Source organism: Mytilus californianus, unplaced genomic scaffold (assembly GCF_021869535.1).
Source record: "Mytilus californianus isolate M0D057914Y unplaced genomic scaffold, xbMytCali1.0.p SCAF_3, whole genome shotgun sequence".
Lineage (NCBI taxonomy): Eukaryota > Metazoa > Mollusca > Bivalvia > Mytilida > Mytilidae > Mytilus > Mytilus californianus.
Genome location: NW_026262679.1, coordinates 16,901,673 through 16,924,872, shown reverse-complemented (window position 1 = coordinate 16,924,872; position 23,200 = coordinate 16,901,673). Strand labels below are relative to the sequence as shown.

Here is a 23,200-nt window from a genome sequence, read left to right as displayed (position 1 = left end):
CTTACAAATGTATTCGACATTTATGTGAGATTTTTCAGAACTCTTCAAAGCAGTTCAGGATTGGGTCAGGTATCATGACTTGTCCTGAGCATAGGCTTGAAACAGACTTGGGCATCAACTAATCAACTTGGTCAGAGCAGACTTGGGCATGAACTAGTCAACTTTTTCAGACTAGACTAGACATTTAAATCGGTTTGCTTCCTGACCAGTACTGCAATTAGATCTGCTTCTCGACCAGTTCTGTGGACAAGTCTGCTTCTTGGCCACGTGTGCATATCTGCTTCTTGACTAGTACTGTTGAAGGATTTTTTTCTAAACTAGTCCTGCGGACAGATCTAAGTCTATTCAAAGAAGTAATGCTATAGACTAGCATTATAGACAGGTTTGCTGATGATTAAACGGATGCGCGTTTAAAATGCAAACAAATTAAATGTATCAGTTAACAGTTAGGATTCAAGGTACCTTTGGTGTTAGACTGGTTTTGACTGGAGTTAGCTTCAATAGCATGGGCAGACCCTTCAAAGGTTAACTTATTGGAAAATAATACAATATAATCAATAATAAAACATTTCCTACCTAAATAAAGGCAACAGTAGTATACCGGTGTTCAAAAGTCATAAATCGATTGAGGGAAAACAAATCCGGGTTACAAACTAAAACCGAGGGAAACACATCAATTATAAGAGGAAAACAAAGGAATAACAGGAACACTGAAGTGCAACAAAAACAAACGCAAACATACATAGAAACGAACTATTTGATAACAGCTGCCATATTCCTGACTTGGTACTGGACATTTTAAGAAAAAATGGTGGGTTGAACCTGGTTTAATGGCTAGCCAAACCTCCCGCTTTATGACAATGTTAAAAATATCGCTAAAATGACAACACTACGTGATAGAAATACAGCACAAACACACGCAAGAACATTCACCACAGAGAAACGCACAAACAAATAATATAATAGTCGACACAACATGCAAACCGCAGAACAATAACGAACATATTCCAGCAACGACAAAAACCACAGGATATCACAAACAATGTCGTTAAAATCAAACATGAAGTTTCGTGATATTTTATTTGATTTTTGCAAGCCCCAATATACTATTTCTTTTTGTGATGCATTAAAAAAGTCAATCGACGGCTGCAACTATTCGACTATACAGTACTGTTATTCCTTAAAAAGCTGTTAAAAATTCATCACAACATACATGTAATGACATCGAAACTTTTAACTGTTATTGTTTTATTGCTAAAAATGGTTCGATAATTCTGTATCTTTCTTACATGGTATAATGAAACAAAATAGGTTTGGAAATTCGAGAATACCAAGAAAATAAAAGAATGTTTAATAGGGCTATGACAAAAAAAATATATAACAAAAACAAACAAACAAAACAAAAAATCAACAACAACAAAACAAATTGCTACATAAAAAAAAAACATAATAAAAATCCAAACATGGACTTCTTTGTTGAATGGGTCCGTGCTTTATATGAATCTTTGACAGACCATTTTTAATAATATTCAAAAACGCTTATTTGTTCCATTCGATTCGGATATTTATAACATACTTACTTAGTAATGAATAAACCATAAAATGTTGAATCTTTCATAACAACATCCTCTACAAAAAAAAAAAAATAGACTATAAAGGGATACAGTAGCAACGAGACTAATAAACAATACTATTTCCGGAGATTGTGCGCATTAAAATCGGTGTCCTATGTTTATGTATTGTGTTATGGTAGATATCAACGACAAAATACCCAACAAAATCTAAGATACCATGCAGACAAAACAAGAAGAAAGAAAACAAAAAACATACAGGTCATCGCTGTTCGGTGTTGCTTCGTTAGATGCACTACGCAATATAGCTGCTGATGTATGATAGCTGGACAACGTTCTGTATACTTCAGCAGATCGATTATTTCTCTAAGGAATTCCTTTTCTAAAAAGGTATATGAATGTTTGTAATTTTGAACCCATCTTAGAGCGTTAATTAAAAAGATTATCGTAAAAAACTAATAAACTAATTATAGACTGTTGTCCATGTTTGAATATTTAAATGTAATATAATTTATAAGCAGTGAGCTTTTCCGGCAAAGTACTTACGAATTGAATCATAATGGACATGCTTTTCATTACAGGTCAGTCTTGCTTTTTGAAAACTGGTCCACTTATTTCTCAGCAGAGAGTTCCCACCAACATCTTTCTATAATATGAACAGAAGTATCCATGACATGAACTACTCAGTTAAAAGTGAAAATGGACATGTTCAAGTTATATCAATTAGGCTCTGTGTAAACGAAAACGTGTCATCCATAAAATAAAGTACACCAAGTCTTAGTTTGGTTCTTGGGAAGGGAAAGCTGCACTACATATGATAATTATATTGTTTTGGGTGATCTGAATTTTGATATGTTAAATCATAGTAAATGTCAACCTTTGCACGATGTATACGATATTTTCAACTTATTCAAATTGTGAAAGAATCAACATATTTTATGAAAAACTATAGACGATCATTAGTTGATGTTATTCTAATCAATTAAAGGACAATGTGTAATAATACACTAAACATTCCAACAGGTGTGAGTGCTTGTCACAATTTAATATCAACAACAGTAAAAGGTGACTTTCCTTTACATGAAAAAAGAAAAATAAATTACAGAAATTACAGAAATGCTTATATTGAATATTTTAACATTGACTTACAAAAGTTGAAATATCTGAAACTTTGACAAAAAACTGCACATGAAATAGATTTATACGAATTATATGTCATAACTATAGTAGATAAACATCCACCTTTAAAAACAAGATATCCTAGAAAAAATCCACTCCCATGCATGTATAGTGATTTGAGAAAAGCCATTCACCGTAAACATATGTTATAAGTTACACTTAACAGATTGTGATTTTTGGATAACTATAAAACCTTTTTTTCTCTTAAAAGTGTCAATCAAGCCAACAACAAATAGTCTTGAGTGAAAACAATAAAATTGTGAGTGATACAAAACAAGTTATAGAAGATTGTGATTTTTGGAAAACTATAAAACCTTTGTTCTCTAAAAAGTGTTACTCAAGCCAACAACAAATAGTCTTGAGTGAAAACACTTAAATTGTGAGTGATACAAAACAAGTTATAGAACATTTTAATACCTTTTTTCAACTATAGCTGCGGAAATAGGAAAAAATGTCACATATGACCAATCTTCACATCACAGCATCTTAGGGATAAAAAATCATAGAGACCCAGGGATAAATTTTGAATTTAAAAGAATTACCACCGAGAAGGAAGAAAAAAATATCAATAAGATGAATATCAAAAAGGCTACTGGCTGTGACAGAATTCCAGCTCAAATTGTGAAACATAGTTAATCTGCATTTGCGCCACAGCTGACAGATCTATTAAATTCATCTGTTGACTCCGGTGTATTTTCAGATAGACTAAAGGAGGCACAAGTAACTCCATTTCATAAAAAGATCATCTATTAATAAAAACTAATTATAGACCAGTCAGTGTTCTGCTAATTTTTCCAAGTTATATGAAAAGGTTTTAGAAACTCAACTGTCAAATTTTTAATTCATAATTTTGTGCGTTTATACGAGGTCCTGAATGTCAGACCATACTACTTTAACTTTTTGAGTATTGGAGAGAGGCCCTTGATAAAAGTCATTACATGGCCGCAGTTTAAATAGCCTCTCTAAAGCTTTTGGTTGCTTACCTCATACAATTTTACTTTAAAAATTGTCCTTTTACGGAGTTTCTTTTCACTCAGTGTCCCTTTTAAATTCATATTTATCAAACAGTAAAACAACAAATAAAAGTTGGCAACATACTAAGTAGTTTAGCTGACATCCAGCTGAAAAGTGTGCCACAGGGTTCTATTCTTGGATCGCTTGTTTAACATTTTTGTTAACGATATGTTTTTATTTTAACAAACAGAGCTCATTATATAACTATGCAGATGCCAACAAATTATCGTTCTGTAGTCCTGATTTTGACGAGCTAATATCTACATTAGAAGATGAATCCAAACAATTGATTGCCTCGTTTAAATTTAACTAAATGCAAGCTAATCCTGACAAATTCCAGGTGACAGAAGTTGGTAAAAGGACTTTTGAGAAGAACCCATCAACACATATTCAAAATTCTAATTTATCTTGCGAATCTTTGACAAAGACATTGACTTCCACCTAATTTTGATTTACATATTAGTAATTTGCGTAGAAAGGCATCTCAGTAGCTTTTAAATTTTGAAAAGTAAAAAACCTTTTCTTTCAAGATTTATTAAATTCATACTTTTATTATGAGTAATTTTAATGTTTGCCCTTTAGCTTGGCATTTTTGCATTGAAAAAATTACCATGAAATTCGAAAAAATGCAAGAAATAGCACTCCGGTTTGTGAATGATGACTACAACTCTACATATTTACAACTTGTGGATAAAGCTAAGTTGTCAAGTCTTCTGGTGCGCAGAATGAAGCAGAACTATGGCTCTAGAAACTTTTAAGATTTTAAATAATATTGCTATTCATGTTTGAACATTCTTCTAAAAATTAAACCTACAAAATACTCTTTTAGATATAGTAATATATTAGATGTTCAACGGGTAAAAACATTTACTTATGGTAAACATGGTTTAAATATGCTGCAGTTAAACTGTGGAACTCTCCCAGACCATTTCAGGACGGAAAACAGCTTTTCTAAATTCAAAAGCTTGATTCAGTGTTGCAATGGTCCGAACTGTCGATGTTCTGCATGTATTTGATTTCTGAATCTTCGCTTTTATATTGTCAGCTCTGCAACTCATTTTGTAAATTTTTCATTATTAAACTTCTTTCCATATTTAAGTATTAATTCAAATTGTTAGCTTATATGAATTGTTTAATTTGTTATCTAGTTGTTGCTGTTTTTTTGTCAAACAGTTCTATTTAAATTTTAAAATAAATTTATAAATATTTATATAAGATTGCCAGAATTCTGAAATTTTGGTTGTTACTTGGCTTTATTCACTTGTATGTTTTATATGCACATGATGCTTTGTTTTGTTTGTTTTGTATACGTTTTTATATTCGGTAAAAAGCTCATGTGTTTGTATGTTTTATGCTATGCCGAATCAAAATAAAGTTTTCTATGTCTATGTCATGTCTATGCACCAACAAGCAGTCCCATGTATTAGCTGTTGAGATCGCCAAATGTATCTCGGATATACTAGTGTCATCCATACACACCGTGAAATAATGTACGGGAGTAAACTGGTGTAAAGTTATACCAGTAATGAGACATGTATTCTTCAAATAATCGTTAAAAGAGTTCAGCTGACGAAGTCAAAGGAATTACGTACCAACAAATCGTTATCCTGCATATACAGCGAAAAGATATGTATACGTACCAGCTCACAAAATTCAAGGAAGTGAATGTTTACTAGGACCGAGACAGCTCCAAACTTCGAGTCAGAAAGAAACCTAAAAGACTACTTGATCCAGATGATCAATTTGATCAACGTCGAGGATAGAACTTACAAGAATCTCTCGTACAATTCTTAGACAGTTTTAAAAATGTTCATTCCGCGGCGATTTTACCACACTGCTGGAGTCATGGAGATATTATTTAACGTCACCATTAGAAATTTTGATTCGATATGCTCGCATACGCCACTGGAGGGATCTTAACACGTCATGGTATACGATACAATAGTAATGAACTGCAGACATCTTGTAAAAGTATCAACAAATTTAGAGAACCTGTTTTACTGAATCCAGTTATGTTATCAATGCAAAAGACTTAGTAATTTTTTTTATCAGCTCTGAAATTTCAACGAAAGTTATCATGCCTAGCCAAAGGCAGACGTGAAGATGCTCTGATCATTTTTTTGTGGTCCAGTTGGAAGAACAAGTGATTTATAAAGTGACATCGTTTAATCATATGTGTTTGATTTGAGACAAATCCGAAATCATGCATATATCGGATAGCAAAGGTTTGCAATGTAAGCACATTATATATATGTAACGAAGTAAGTTCTTTGGCTTGTCAAGTTGCCAATGTTATACAAAACTATATTTAAATATAAATTAAATAAACAAAACAAAAGTAAAGTAAATTGAACACAAATGAGATAATGAAATGAATAAACACAAATGTAACTTAATAAACACACACGAAACGGTACTAAATATAATGTTATGAAATAATCAAAATAAAACTAAACGATTTCAGTCTTCACACTTCCATCAACTCTGCACACTTCCTGGTAAGGTTGAAAGTGCACGTTATGTAGTATAAATTTGGGTTACTCCCCTTGGATTTCTGTTAATATTAAACGGACGGAATATAACTATTTTCACACATTTTTGGTTGATTCTGAATTGATGAAAATAACACTAGATTATATAATTTTACTGCAATGATAACTTCAATGATCCATGACGACTTTAAACTGCATAATACTGCACGGACTACTCGATTCCTTTGACATATATTTTAACGGACTTTTTATATATTTGTTCTAACGGATAATTTAACCAACTCCAAACGTTGAAATTTTTATCAGCAACCATCAAGTTGATACTATATAACCAATGAGACCATTTGTATTTTCATCACCATTATCACCGACTTATCGACGGTATTTTCTTTACGCACACCAAAAGCGGGCCTAAAAATCCCGGAGTGTTGTAATAATAAGCCTTGGGATGTCCATGTCCTGAACTGACAATCCTGATACCAACTGCTATTTTTGCCAACTCTAAACTCAGCACAAGCGTGTGTCGACTGATTCGAAACTCACCTGTGAAATGTCAATAGGTTCACAATCACGTGCACATGAAAGGTCTGCTTGACTATATAGTCCGGTGTAAGTGAAAATAAGCCTTAACGTAAAATATAGTCCTATGTGGAATAAATATATATAAATAAATAACTGAAGTTTCTTACACTATATATATATATATATATATATATATATATATATATATATATATATATTCCTAAATTGAGGTAAATTGTATGGCCTTCCAAATACCGTTTCGATTCCTAACATCACTGAAGAGACATTAATTGTCGAAATCCGGATATGGTGTACAAATTTTTGCACCTCATGTTTGCGGGATACCATCTTTTCCGCAAGTTTATTGTTTTCTGTTTGGTATTAAATTAATAATAAAGATCCATTTTGTTACATCTTGTGATCCGTTTATTTGGCAATCGCCACTGGCAGTCAGCAGGGTTTAAGAACATCCGTTGTTCGACCTGTTAGTCAAATGCGTTTTGTTTAAATATACTTTTTCACTTTTTTTGGTCTTTAGGAAAATGTTGTTTGCGCTGTATTTAGACCCCTTTACCAAGAAATTTGTTTTGCATGCACACGTATAAAAATTGCGGTTTTTATCCAACGCAATCATAGGTTTGAACGTTGTTTTCAATTTAGACTTATTTATATTTTTTCGTTTGGGCTTGTATTATATTTTCCTTCGGGTTTATATGATCCGTTCATCCTATTTCGACTCTTCAAAATTTAAGAGTCTATCCTACATTGAGGTAAATTATATGGCCTTCCAAATACCGTTTCGATTCCTAACATCACTGAAGAAACATTAATTGTCGAAATCCGGATATGGTGTACAAATGTTTGCACCTCATGTTTGCGGGATACCATCTTTTCCGCAAGTTTATTGTTTTCTGTTTGGTATTAAATTAATAATAAAGATTCATTTTGTTACATCTTGTGATCCGTTTATTTGGCAATCGCCACTGGCAGTCAGCAGGGTTTAACAACATCCGTTGTTCGACCTGTTAGTCAAATGCGTTTTGTTTAAATATACTTTTTTGCTTTTTTGGTCTTTTGGAAAATGTTGTTTGTGCTGTATTTAGACCCCTCTACCAAGAAATTTGTTTTGCATGCACACGTATAAAAATTGGGGTTTTTATCCAACGCAGTCATAGGTTTGAACGTTGTTTTCAATTTAGACTTATATATATATATATATATATATATATATATATATATGTTAGCAGCAATAAGTAAAATTAGGCATTAAGCTTAATTCCTAGGCAATAAGCTAACGCCTAGGCATTAAGTTATTGCCTGAAATTTTCAGGCTTTAAGCTTATTTCCTGAAATCTGATGATGATTATTCAACCTATTACCAAACATCATTTCAGGCAATAGGTGAACTTTGATGTAAAGAATGGTTTATATTTTATTCCGAATATTAATGTAAATTAAACTAACAGATCTTCAAAATTTAGTATATTTTTCATATCCATAACAGAATTAACTTGTATTTCTTTGTGGTATTACAAATATTGATATGTTTCAAGCAAGTAAGTGTTTCTTATGAAAGGAGAGAGATTGATGGTTCTATCTAAAAATTTAATTGAAGAAAATTGGCACTTCACTGGTCGTGCTGGTTTTGGTCTGGTCAAAAGCAGACACATGTAGATATGAATTTTTTACTCACATCATCTATTTCTTTTTTCCATTTATTTTTATTGGATATGTAAAACATAACTGTTAACCATTTTGTAAAATGCCCCCATGCAATCTTGTCTTTTCACTTCATAATATGTATTATTAGCATTTAATTGACATGTCTACTGAAGACAAATTTCTGGGATCTTTGCGGTCTAAATTTGAATCAGTGAAAACAAGGAGCATATACCCAAGATATATAGTACAGTGATCTTTTGGCAAAGATTGAACTTTTACCTTTTACAATCCCCAGAAAGGTGGCAACAATAGACTACTACAATTAAAAAAGGTATGGCATTTTTAGCATTGGAGGCTTTGGAAGGTAAACATTAAATAAAGTAGAATAATGAGGAAAATAAAAAAAAAATTTTTTTTTTTCCTAGAAGAACTGTATGGTATTTTGGGAAAGGCAACTAAACAGGTCATGGCAACAGAGACTGTATGAACCACATTAATAATGCCTATGCAAATATTTCTTGTGATTCCATGGCTATGCAAATATTTTCTTGTGATTCCATGGCTATGCAAATATTTCTCTGATTCTATCAAACTATTTCTTTCACTTTGTAAAAATTGTAACATGAAGGAAAAGTATGTATGGAAGGGAGTAGTAGTAGTGAAACCCATTTATCCAAAGAGTTCAACAGTATAGGACAGGTTGAATTAATGGATTTTCAATCAAACCCAGATGGAAACTATAAGTTTCTATAAAATCACTTAACAAAAGCTTGTCCCATTAAAGCTCTCACGTCAAAATGTGCTTCATAGGTGACTTTCGATTTGATTGATGTTTTCACAATGTTTGTTGCGCACCATAAACTGCTTTGGTTATACCAAAGTTAAAATTAAAGCAACCCAAAAACTAGTGACTTTGTGTAAGGTAATTGACATTTTAAACTTCAGTTGACAAAATGGATGACACGGATATGTTTAAATTGTCGTAACTACAACGTCTCTTTTCCCCGAATGTGACTAGCCGAATAAGACTAATCACCGGCTTTTTTTTTAATAACATGAGCAACACGACAAGTGCCACATGTTGAGAAGGGTCTGCTAGCCCTTCCGGAGCACCTGAGATCATCTTGTTTTTGTTGGGGTTCGTGTTGCTCAGTTTTTAATTTTCTATGTTGTGTTTTGCGTACTGTTGTTTGTCTTTTCCTTTTTTAGTCATTGCTTTGTCATATTTTTTTTAGACCTGTGAGTTTGGGTGTCCTTTTGGTATCCTTCGTTTCTGTGTTTGTTCTTACAATATTAGTAATTATGTACCAAAAGTATCAAAACTTTGAATAAATGTCTTTTTATTTATTCGCATTTACATTTAGGAATTAATATTAATGCCTGGACACATTTTTCAGGATTTAAACTTAAATCCTAGGATTCAAGAATAATGCCTAGCATCATTTAGGCAATAGACTTACTGCTTAGGCGTTAGCTTATTGCCTAGGATTTAAGCCTAATGCTTAATTTTACTAATTGCCGCTAAAATATATTATTATAAATATAAAAGGTCTAGATTTTAGTCAACGATCTTTCTTACGAGGGCGCTTGATCGTTGCGAGTAAACCTGTACACCATAAATAAATTATATAAACGCCCAAAAAGTGTACAAAACAACACCAATATAAAAAGGAAGCATTAAATGTAAGTATCTACACATGTATAAATATTTCGGATAACAGATATCCTTCATCAGTATGATTATGATGTAAAATGAGTCATATCAATCTATTCTGATTGAACTATAACAATTTTTAAATTTAAACAATTTAAACCGAACAACGCTTGTACAATTATTAAATTGTAGGTTAGGTATTTACAACAGGGACTGCATAGATCTGCTTCTAACAAAAATAGTAATGTGCGATATGAACTGGTACATTTCTAAAATTTCACACCAGTTCATATCGCACATTACTATTTTTGTTAGAAGCACTTGATCGTATGTTACTCTACATCAACTCTTACGAATAAATGTTTTCGTATTTTTTTTTAATGAGCCACAGACCGTTTGTGCACGAAAAGGCATAACGTTTTTTCTCTCGATTACTTAGTGATTTTACCTCTGAATATACTCATTCTTTCAAAAGAAATTATTTGCTGTGAGTTTATAAATATATTCAAAACAAAGTCCTATAAACTTTCATGCACAATCCTTTATTTTATAAATGGGCATGTGTAAATACAGGCAACAGTATTGTAAAGATAGTAATAACGGAGCAGAAGAGATAATCGACGACATTCCTAATTTTTTCAATATCTTGGCAAATTTATGCCAAATATGTCAACAGTCAGTGCACCGTTAAGAACACTCCTAGAGAAGAACACTGTATGGCACTGGGATGAACAACAAGAACTTAGCTTTCAGAAGTTAAAAGTAATGGCAACAAACGCACCACTGCTTAAATACTACGGTTCGAACAAACCGATTACACTCTGCGTTGATGCTAGTTCAAAAGGACTTGGAGCTGTACTAAACAAAATCAGAAACCGATTGCATACGCCTCACGTACTCTCACTCAAACAGAACAACGAAAACCGCAGATCAAAAAAGAAACACATGCAATTGTTTATGGATGTAATAAATTCCATGAGTATGTATATGGACGCCGAGTTCAAATAGAGACTGACCATAAACTGCTCCAATCAATCTTCTTGAAACCGCTCTACCAAACTCCGCCTAGGTTACAAAGACTTTTAAAAGCATTAGAAAAGTATGATCTAAAAGTTGACTACAAACCTGGCAAAGAGATATATCTCGCATATCTTATCAGTAGATCGTTCTTAAATGAAACAAAGGAATTGTTAATAACGGATTTACACGTGAATGACATTTCATATCACACATGCCAAATGCACCTGAAATGTATGCTAAATTTCAGAGGGAAACCGCAAATGATGAGCACCTTCAGGAATTACAAGATGTCATATTTGATGGATGGCCAAATGAAAAATCTGAACTTTTACACTCATTGAGGCCATATTAGACTTTCTGTGATGAATTATCAGTCATCAATGGACTTATGTACAAGTCAAACAAAGCAATTGTACCAAAAGCGCTACAAAATGAAATGTTGGACAAAATACACAAATCACATCTTGTGATCGTAAAGTGCAAAAGCCGTGCACGTGATGTTCTTTTATGGATCGGCATGGGACAGGACATTGAGGATAAAGTCAAATCATGTGGACTTTGCGTTCAACATCAGAATGTTAATGATGATCAATATGGGACAGGACATTAAGGATAAAGTCAAATCATGTGGACTTTGCGTTCAACATCAGAATGTTAACGCAAATGAATCAATGTTAATGAATTAATGTAAATACCAGAGCGACCCTGGTCGAAACTTGCCGTAGAATTATTTTAATATCAGAAACAACACTACCTACTCTTAGTTGACGTCTACTCGAAATGACCGGAAGTGATGAAACTTGATAATAAAACAATCAAGAAAACCATTGACTATTTAAAAGGACTAATGTCAAAATTTGGATATATTGACGAATTAGTTCCTGAAAATGGACCTCAGTTTTCTTCGTTAGAAAAAAAAAGATTTGCTACCGAATATGGATTAAAACATACAACGAGCAGCACACACTCTGCCCAATCAAATGGACAAGCCGAGAAGTGTTCAAACCGTCAAGAAGCTCATTATGAAATCGAGGAACCGCACAGAGCTCTTTTAGAATATCGAAACACACCGTTGGACATTAATCTTTCGCCATCACAATTGTTTCTAAATCGGAGATTGAAAAAATCGTTACCGACATCATTACCGCTATTGATGCCACAAAACATCAACAACCGTGAAATACTCAACAAACTCGAAACCCGCCAAAGGAAAAATAAAATGAACTATGACAAACATTGTGGACCTGAATTGAAACCGCTAAGTCAAGGAGACTCTGTTGTTACAATGTACATGTATGCTCACAGATGGAAACCAGGACAGACAATGCAAAAACACCACACTCCTCGCTCGTATGTAGTGCAAACGTCAGATGACAGACGTTATAGACGAAAACGTAGGCATATAAGACCAACAGCTTACCGAGAAAACACGGTTGAACACGTATATGACAAGAACAATCACAAAAATAATACAACCGTCCGTAAAACTTCAACTGTCTGTAACACTTCACAAACATTAGACCGCATTGAAACCGTTGCGTCCGAGGATAATGAAAGTATTCACCCGTGACAAGATCTGGAAGAACAATAAAAGTGCCAAACAAATTAAATGACTATGTAAGATAATTTCTTTTGAGCTGTCAAGTAGTTGCTAGAAAGCATTCAGTTAGTTTAAGTTAGTTATCAGAAAAGACAATATATAAACGTTAAGTTAAATTGTAAAAGAGACTTTAATCTAGTGAGTATTAATTTCTAGTCAAAACTATTTCAGTATTAATTTCAACGTAATACTCAAGTTCATTTATTCATTTATCCATTTCATTTCATCTTTTAGAAAAAGGGGGATGTCACATACCGTAATAATCACATATCTTAACCAGATAAGATCCAGACTTTATTGTTATGTTATATGAGACTCTCTTGTATAGAAGGTCAATTAATATAGTTTGTTATTGTCAATATGTCTTCGTCATTATTAAACACCCTGACATACTGTAATTGCGTAAAGTCTTTGTTGTCGGCAGCCAGTGACCAACACGATAACATTTAAATACCAGGTGTCCATGTCCACACTGTTATGAAAATAATTCTAAGTTGTATGATATTTATAAACATAGATTAATAACAACTTAAAGGTAGCGTGTCAATGGCTTCCAGACCAGCGTCTGTCTGTTAAATGGAGGTATTTAAATATTGTATAACGTTATACATTTATTATAGTTTATTGTACTATGTAATACGAGAAAATGACTTTAAAATATAGCTGCACCAAATAGGAATTACCGGTTTAGTACACTCTACTTTGTTATCTACACAATCGCACGACTTTTTAGTTTTCAAACAAAAGGTATTTAACGTTTTTATTATCCCGTCAATATAAATAGATTAGGAACAATATGTGCATAGCACCATATTTACTGCATATCTGAACTTATTTACATCATAAATGAACCTTTGTACCAAAACGCCTTGTCTTAAAAGCAAACCACTTCGTAATAAAACTCATAGCATGTTAGCATTTCCTGTAAGATACACATTGAGACTTTTGAGGTTGACAAGGCAATGTTTCATACGACAATGATCAATTAACCCAAATCAAAATCTCAAGACGACGCAAAACCAGTTGATGAACACCCGAATCTCGTTAGGAAGAAACTGAATTCAACAACTAAGAATTTCAGAAGTATAAATATCAGCGTTATATCATGCCGGCACCGATGCATTTGGTATCTGGTTAGTAATGCGTTTGTTATCCGATATCATTCTATCGAATGCGATGATGTTTAAAAAAACATTTCAAAAAATAAACGAAGAAGTTATTACAGTTAACATTTCGGAACATTAAATGACAACGTAACGACTCAATTGAATCGTGTATAAAGTTTTTTTCAATAGTCGAGTATCATGTATGGGTTTAAATGGTTGCGCAATCCATATGGATTCATTGTGACAACTAGAACAGCATTGAATACATCAAAAGGTTGATTAAATTGACGAAAGAACGTTGGCTCATTTCATAATTTCATGTTATATAGGCATTGAAGACCGTCATGCCGGAAATAATCTTTACTAAATCTGTTTGAATGTGGTCAACAAGACGTTGTTTATGAATATAATATTTGATATAATTACTTTCTATTTGAATAATGGCAGACAGAATGTGACAAAGGTCCCCTTTGGTTAAAACATCCTGAAAAGTAGAGATCAAACAGATAAACGTAGACAACACTTTTAAATTCAATTTTATAACTTCGAATGCAAATTAAGATAGGTGCTTACCTTGCAAACCTTTGCTACCCGAGAATATATTTTTGTTTCCGCAGGATCAACTTCTACTGCAGTCTCACGGAAGAAAAAATATACCTTATCTTCAATGTCAAATGAAGCAACGAACTGTGGATCTATAATTAACGAACATAATATTATTGAATTATTAGTTCCTTTCTTACAATCAAATATTGTAGAAAATCGTATCTGTTTATCGAACTCTTTTGTTTTCCTTTTTCTGTTTTATTTGATTCTGCTGTGGTTTTATTGTGTGATGTAATGTACTTAGCATAAAATATGTTTGTCTAATACATTATTTAACAATGCAAACAGTGAAACAAATTAAAAACAATCATTCTACTCTGCATATATAAGTAAACAACTTAACTGAAACGAGCGATTATATCTGCGATATCTGAACATACAAGCGTGTACTGTTCCTAAGAATTTCTTTAATTTTCAAATATTTGCTTTTGTATTTATTACACTTAACGGTTTAAATATTTCCTCACCTTTCATCCATTTTTCACTTATTACGCCTTTCATATAATCTGTACTTCCTGGTATAGGTCTTTGAATTGTAGATTCACCGTGTAACGTAGATGCATAATACATTAGCTCCTCGTCATTTGGATTCTGTGATTCTAGAAAGTAGTTTTTAAAGGAAATATCGACCTATTGTAGTGTAAGCTTTTATTTTTTACTTAATTGATTAACAAATAAATGTTATGATTACACCGTTATATAGATATAAGAAGATGTGGTATGAGTGCCAATGAGACAACTCTCCATCCAAGTCAAAATTTTATAAAAGTAAACCATTATAGGTACAGTACGGTCTTCAACACGGAGTCTTGGCTCACACCGTTATGTATTCATTATTCTTATATTCTCTGCAATCCACATATTTATGACTTTATAAAAGTTTTCAATGTCTTTAATGTCTCGTATGTTTTCTGCGTTATAATTTCTTTACGAACTTATTCTTGATAGATGACAGGTTTTTGACTGTCATCTCCACTATTAATGACACTACTGTATGAGATATACTTGGAAATAACGTAGTCGATAGTAGAGTGTAGTATGACAAGCTTTCATGTTATCATATTTAGTTCTTTATATAAAATAAGAAGATGTGGTATAATTGCTTATGAGACAACTCTGAACCAGTGACCAAATGACGTAGCAGTTAATACCAATAGGTAAACATACGGCCTTTAACAATGAGCAAAGCATATACCGCTTAATAAGCTGTAAAAGTTCCCAAAATGACAAACCTAAAATAATTCAAAAGAGAAAACTAATGGCCTGATTTATGTACAAAACAATAAACGAAAAACAAATATGATATACAGCAATAAACGACAACCACTGAATTACAGTCTCCTGGCTTTAGATAGGCACAGAATGTGTTGGGGTAAACATTTTTGCTGACGTCCGAAACATCCCCCCCCCCCCCCAACACAAAAAAACCTGGAACTGAAATATAAGATGAAAATATTAAGAACAAGTTATAAAAATCAGTTGAAATGGGCTTAACTCATCAGGTCAATGCAAAGCACAAAAAAGTAACAAAATCAACAAAGCACACAAAACACAGATCTTAGAGTACTTGCAGTTACTGAAAACAAGTCTAAAGCCAATAACATTTAACAAAAAAAATATGTATCTAAAACTACAATGTCAATCAGAACGCACCCAACTTCCAAAAGATTAAGTTTAAAGACGTCATTAATAGTTAGAGAAAAACATGACTTTGTGCAATGCCAAATTATAGGTGTCGACGGCTGATTGTAGGACTGTGAATGTACCTATGTGTATAACAATATTTTTTAGTTGGGATTCAATTTAGTGATAACAACTAGAACCACTAGAACAAAACGTGATTGATCCTTATAATTTCAATCTGAACAGGACATTTTTGTTTCTTTCTATTTCAGTTTTTTTTTAGACCCCAGGGTTCCATTATTGCGTATGCATATATCACAGTGTTATCGACATGGTGTTTATATAGGGTACATAAGTAGATTCGAAACCATCGTCAACCAAAGTGTAAACCTCGGAAAGAATTATAACGGACCAATCACATTCAGTTATTTGAAGATATGCAAAAGTTAATAAAGAATTGTTTATTATTTTTTTACTTGTATATGTATTTTTTGTGGTCTCTTATTCCGGTATTATAAGATTAAAAGTGTTTTCATTCTATATGTTAACAAAATGTTATGGTAATTTTGAAAGGTTCTGGTTATGCTTAAAAGGAAATGGAAAAAAGGAACGAGGTATGGGTATTGTTCAATGGGGAAATTGGTGTATGGGGAAACTGGAATGAACATATCAATTTATAAATTTCGTGCGTATGAAGGGCTTATATTTATCTACGCTCATCAGGAAAGATCAAACCAAACATTTGAAATGTAGTGTGTTGAAATACATAAATACGTGAAAATCTTATTTGTAAATAGTGTTGACGGGAATGAACGGTAAATGGTATTACGGGGAGATGTGATTTCGTGAATCTTTAACGGATCAAGAATTACATCCTGGAACGTTATGGTTTGTAACGGCATAAAAATAAAATATCTTATGATGTCGTTTAAATATATCAAATAAAAATAAATTCAAGTGCTTACGGACATACAAAACTGTAAAATTGTGAAACGGATCATTAGAGCACGGAACAACTGAACTACTCTGAGTCATGTCAGTCATATTGAGTTCAAACCCCTTTGGAGAATCTGCATTTGATCCAAACAACATCAATTTATCCTTTGTCTTTTTTGTAATAAATCTGATGTGATTCTGACAGTCAGGAACCTACAGTATAAAAATTAAAAGAAGAATAACAAAGGCACAATAGTCAAAGAGAAACCTGTGTTATACAATTCACAGACGTTTTGTGTTATGATAGCAGTCGTAATATTTCAAGGGATACCAATTAAGTAAAAGCTAAAAGCTGTATTTTTGGACGCAATTATCAACCTTTAAGATCATAATGTAGAGGTTCTCTTTGATATTAAGTAAGATGAAGGTTAGTCAAGAGTGAAATGAACCATATTAATCAAGGTATATAATTTTTGATGTCTTATATTTCATGTTCATACTTCTTGTTTAAGGCTGTAATAAACATGATGTATGTATTAGTCGTTATTAGCTTTGATCTAGCTTTAAGTTATTACAAGTTCTGCTAGATCATTATTTTTGTCTTTCGCCTTTATTTTGGTTGCTTTTATGTGTGCCTCGTATCAATTTGATTAGTCAAGCTATTTCCCACTGATTTTACATTTTGCTTTAATGTTATACTGTTTCAATATCGCAAGTTAGAGGCGAACGCCACATTCTATATGTGCATGTCCCAATCCAGGAGCCTGTACCGCAGAGGTTTTCGTTGGTTGCTGTCTGTCATATTTGTTTTCCGTTCATTTTTTTTTTTTATAATAAATGAGTTCTTCAGCTTTTTATTTTTGAATTGTTTCACATTTTGTCAAGTCGAGGCCTTTATAGCTGACTTTACCATATATATTGGCTCATTGTTGAGGCCCTACGGTGGACTATATTTGCTTCAATTTACGTCTTATTGGCAATCGAACCATATCTCCTTATTTGATATTGAAGGACAGAAAGCGTCTCGGATATAATTAAATGAAATAATTTCGACATTATATCAGATTCACAGCATCTTTATTCATGAGTGCAATTAATTGTCATTGTTTCAAGCATATGACTTTTTTTTGTATCATTTTAACATCAAATTTTATATGAAAATATATTATCCTGTCTTATCAACATACAATTCCACCATTCTTATCATACTTTTTTGTCTTGGTTTTAATTTCATTCGTAACATAAAATATGAAGAAATCCCCCACACATTATTTTTTTCCATGAACATCGAATTTGTCAATTCCATGATTTTGTTGATGTAAATTAACAGTTATCATCTTTTTGTTTGCATAATTAAATATTTAGGAAAAATACTAAATTCCTATCAAAAACATGCTAAATATTCATTTTTCAACTTTTATTCCACAGATAACATAAGACACCAAAGGGCGAAGTCCCAGACTCTGCACAGCCATATAAACAAGTGGCAGCGTTTAACAAGGTTTTGAGATCTTATCAATACTCGACTTCAAATTCCAATCTGCGGACCAACGGAAGGTACAAGTACTCAACAGAACATAAAATATAACATACAACTGTTAAATAGATAACTAAATCACAGGCACAAACAATAGTCAATTATATTATACCGTGTCGAAGAATGCTCGAAGTTACTATGAATTGTTCGAAATACCAAGGATGTTCTACCCAATGAAAAAAATACCTTAGCTGCATTTGGCTAAACATTTCGGAATGTTTTACCCGCAATACTCTTCAACTTTTATTTTTTTTATATTCGAGCGACACTTCAGAGTCTTTTGTAGACGAAACTCGCGTCTGGTATACAAATTATACGCCTGGTATATTTGATGAATATTTTTTACTCAAAGCACGTAACCTCCTGATACGAAATAAAGTTAAATTGATAAAATTGATACTGTTCCTTAATCAAGAGAAAACAAACAATTGTTGAAAGCTGAGTCGAGTTGGCAAAAGCAAATGGGTAGCTCAAAAGTATGATAAAGCTTGAAGTTTTACAAAGAATAAGTAAGCTCTGTTAAATAAATTTCTGATAAGTGTAACACATTATTTTCCTTACAAAAATATGACACAGAAAACTAAAAGTTGTACACTATGAACCTTGTCAAAAACCTAGAGACAAATCAGGTGTTTCTGATCTATTAGTTGATCACATGTCATCGTATAGTTCGGTGATTATTCTTAACCGGTGGTAGTCATAAGCAGAGAAAAAAGACACTAATTAAGATACCAGAAGTGAAACACACCCATGTTAATCTGAATTACAAAAATAAACACATAATCTAGCACAATACAACTATCATATATCTTGTTTTTGTAATTATGGGAGTATGGGACATTGGTTTTGAAGCAAATTTATTTAAGATTTTCGTGTTAGAGGTTTTACATGATGCACGCAGTATGTATTTTAACTAACTTACCGTTGGTTTTGATAAGGTACAATAATTCAGTTTATCTGTTTCTGGTAGAAGTTCAATGTTATCCTAGAAAAAACACATTAACAAAACACTGCAAAATGAATCGTTGGAATTGAGAAGGTAATTCTAATTAATTAACGTCATAGATTAATATAAACAAAGTAATATCATCATCAAAATTATAATTTTCTATTAGTTATGTTTGATAATTAGGGTCAATAATTCTTGTTTCATCGATGTTACTCTAAATATGTAACCGCTACCACGAAGTATTAAATTAAGAGAGTTTAATTGAGTAAGTTCAAAATTGACATAACATATGAATGTATCCCAGTTTCTCAAAGTTCTATAAATTGTAGCAGGTCAACACGTTTTAAAAGACTTTTCAGTTAACATTTGTTTGCATCCTATAATCACATATTGTAAAGGAAATATTTTGAAAATAAAAAAGATAACTAAAAGTGTATACAGTCATTCACAAAAAAGAGTCTAAAGATACAACAGAGACATTTAAAGACACAGTGACAATGCCGTGGAAAAAACGAAAAACAGTCTACAACACACAACATAGAAAACTATAGACTGAGCAATACGAACCCCAACAAAAACGGAGATTCCAGGTGCACCGGAAGGGTGAGCAGATCTTTCTCAACGTGTGAGACCTGTCTTGTTGCTTATGTAAGTATAATCATTTCATTCCAGGCAAATACTTAAGTGCACTTTTCTGCGTGTTTGGCGGTTGTGTTAGTGATAGCATAAAAAAGAAAATGGTTACAGCAAAACTCTTAGTGAGCATCACTACGTGTGCTTGTTATACCTTAGTAAAATGTTATAGTGTAATAAATATATAAATCTATAATAAGGCGTATTGAAATAATATCGCGAATTATTAGATTGTTATTCAGAAGATTTTAAAACTACACGTCTAAAATGTGACACATCCACGATAAAACATTTTATTAATATGTCCGTGTTTTTTTTCACAGAAAAGATATCATAACTGTTCTGTAAACATTGTAACAAGAAACGTTTTGTTCAGAGGGAGATAGTGGTATATATGGTTTTTGTAATTTATGCAATAGTTCCCGTTTAGTTTTAAATGATTTCAAACATGGTCGAAATATTGATACATGTAACTTTGATAATGATTTGAAAATCTGTAATAGAGAAAGAAAAAAGTGTGTATAAGGTAAAAGGGAATCAAACATGTAAGACCAATACACAAATTTCATGAAACTAAGATGTAGAAACACAATTTATTTAAAGCAGATTTCTGTCAATATGTTAAAAACATATTGACATGTTTGCATACTCACTGTTTTAACTGCTCCTTCTGATAAATCTATTATACTGACATTGTTCCTAAAAATATCAAGATGTTTGAGTTAAACATATTTTATCCTGAAGACCTTTATATACATTATAAGTACACTATTATACATCATGACAAAAAATCGTATTATACACAATTATTATTTTATCACAATTAACACAAATTAGCTGTTGTGCCCTTGAAAAACAAGCCCCATTTGGTTTTCAATAGTCGTCTATGGAATAAATTATAGACTACGAGCGAGGATAACACGAGGCCAAATAGGCGGTATTTATATCTCGTCAAAATTACAGTCAGTAGCATGCATTTATATTACTGTGCAATATATTTTTTGAACTAATCAGTCTCTATAAACTACGATTTGATACGGCCTCTGATATATGTGTACATGCTTTTTATTCGATGTGTTTCGACTTTACTTTGATATGTGCATTGATTGATTGTTGGTTGATTAATGTCCAGTAGCAAATACTTCATGCATGTTCAGAACGATAGTGGCATAAGCGCATTGAATGTCATATCCGTGAAGGTGCCTTATAGCATTTGGATGTTTGATGACCTGCATGCAAAATCAAAAATATAGAAAAAAAGAAATCCATGTTCCTGCTATGAGAAACCCCTAAAGAATATACGAAATTTTTATGAAAATGTATTCATAGGTCTATATAAAAATAAGAAGATGTGGTATGATTTCCAATGAGACAACTCTCCACAAGAGACAAAATGACACAAAAGTTAACAACTATAGGTCACCGTACGGCCTTCAACAATGAGTTAAACACATACCGCTTAGTCAGCTATAAATCGCCCCGAAATGACAAATGTAAAACAATTCAAACGAGAAAACTAACGTAAACTAGCTTAGTTGTATGCATATCATCAGACATACTGATTAGTTTACTCTTCATTAGAAACTTATAGCTATAACAGGAGTAAAAAGAAATATTTTGGTGGATTTTTTACATTTATCTACGACATTTATAATAAGCAATCACAAAATATTACAATCTAAACTGTACATTCACACATTTCTGGTCGCCAATTCTCAAAATCAACTTATTAAAACATTCCACATTTGTACTTACATTTGTCCGACAAACAACTTATGTAAGTCCGAATCCACCAACAAGAATCGGTTATATGTCGCTTCGGTAGAATTTAGCAATGCTAAAAGTAAAACGAGTTGTAATTATATATTAAGTTTATATATGAAGTTATTGATGGGAGTGAAGGCTTTAGAGGCAAAATAACGAATATGTTTGCAGGTATGGCCATTGGAAAGTTGGGTTTGCTCATCAGTCGTTTAATGAATATCATTGAGATTTTCAGCTATTTGGTGTCTTGTCCTCATACAATAACCCTGAATTCATCAGATTGTTTACGTTTGTACTAGGGTTTGAATGTTTAAATAGTTTGGACTTGAGCATCACCAAAGAGAAATTAATTGTCGAAATGCGCATCTGATGCAGTAAAATGTAAAATTGGTACCGTTAATTTCATTAACAATAAGCAATAAAATGCTACCTATCAAACAATCAACGTTGTCACAAGGTTTTGACAACGTAAGTTTACGATAGTTGTCACAAGGTTATAACAACGTTAGTTTACAATAGTTGTCACAAGGTTATGACAACGTCAGTTTACGATAGTTGTCACAAGGTTAAAACAACGTTAGTTTACAATAGTTGTCACAAAGTTATAATAACGTTAGTTTACAATAGTTGGCATAAGGTTATGACAACGTTAGTTTACAATAATTGTCAAAAGGTTATGACAACGTTAGTTTACAATAATTGTCACAAGGTTATAGCAACGTTAGTTTACATTAGTTGGCACAAGGCTATAACAACGTTAGTTTACAATAGTTGTCACAAGGTTATGACAACGTTAGTTTACAATATTTGTCACAAGGTTATAACAACGTTAGTTTACAATAGTTGTCACAAGGTTATGACAACGTTAGTTTAGGATAGTTGTCACAAGGTTATGACAACGTTAGTTTACAGTAGTTGTCACAAGGTTATGACAACGTTAGTTTACAATAGTTGTCACAAATAGTTGTCACAAGGTTATGACAACGTTAGTTTACGATAGTTGTCACAAGGTTATGACAACATTAGTTTACAATAGTTGTCACAAGGTTACGACAACGTTAGTTTACAATAGTTGTCATAAGGTTATAACAACGTCAGTTTACAATTGTTGTCACAAGGTTATAACAACGTTAGTTTACAATAGTTGTCACAAGGTTATGACAACGTTAGTTTACCAAAGATCACCAGAAAAGAATTCACTGGAGCATATGGTCGTTGCTTCTCCGTCCAACTGTTTATCTCTTCAGGTAGCACTCCACAGTTAGAAAATAAAATTAAAATTGAACCACAAAATGTTTAATCATCTTCTATTCCTGGCTTTCTAATACATTG

General features: G+C 32.4%; 1 protein-coding gene across 7 annotated transcripts in view; it reads right to left on the bottom strand.

Annotated features, from left to right (window-relative positions):
• Positions 1 to 23,200, bottom strand: part of LOC127734019 (semaphorin-2A-like) — a 105,171-nt gene that overhangs the window by 20,903 nt on the left and 61,068 nt on the right. For all 7 annotated transcript variants that reach the window (XM_052243559.1, XM_052243561.1, XM_052243560.1 and 4 more), the window contains 8 exons: positions 21,860 to 21,941; positions 20,758 to 20,803; positions 19,445 to 19,507; positions 17,015 to 17,198; positions 14,894 to 15,025; positions 14,394 to 14,515; positions 2,118 to 2,217; positions 1,581 to 1,629 (listed from right to left, as the gene is read on the bottom strand). In XM_052243559.1, coding sequence (XP_052099519.1) covers positions 1,581 to 1,629; positions 2,118 to 2,217; positions 14,394 to 14,515; positions 14,894 to 15,025; positions 17,015 to 17,198; positions 19,445 to 19,507; positions 20,758 to 20,803; positions 21,860 to 21,941 — 778 coding nt within the window. The remainder of the gene's footprint in view (positions 1 to 1,580; positions 1,630 to 2,117; positions 2,218 to 14,393; positions 14,516 to 14,893; positions 15,026 to 17,014; positions 17,199 to 19,444; positions 19,508 to 20,757; positions 20,804 to 21,859; positions 21,942 to 23,200) is intronic.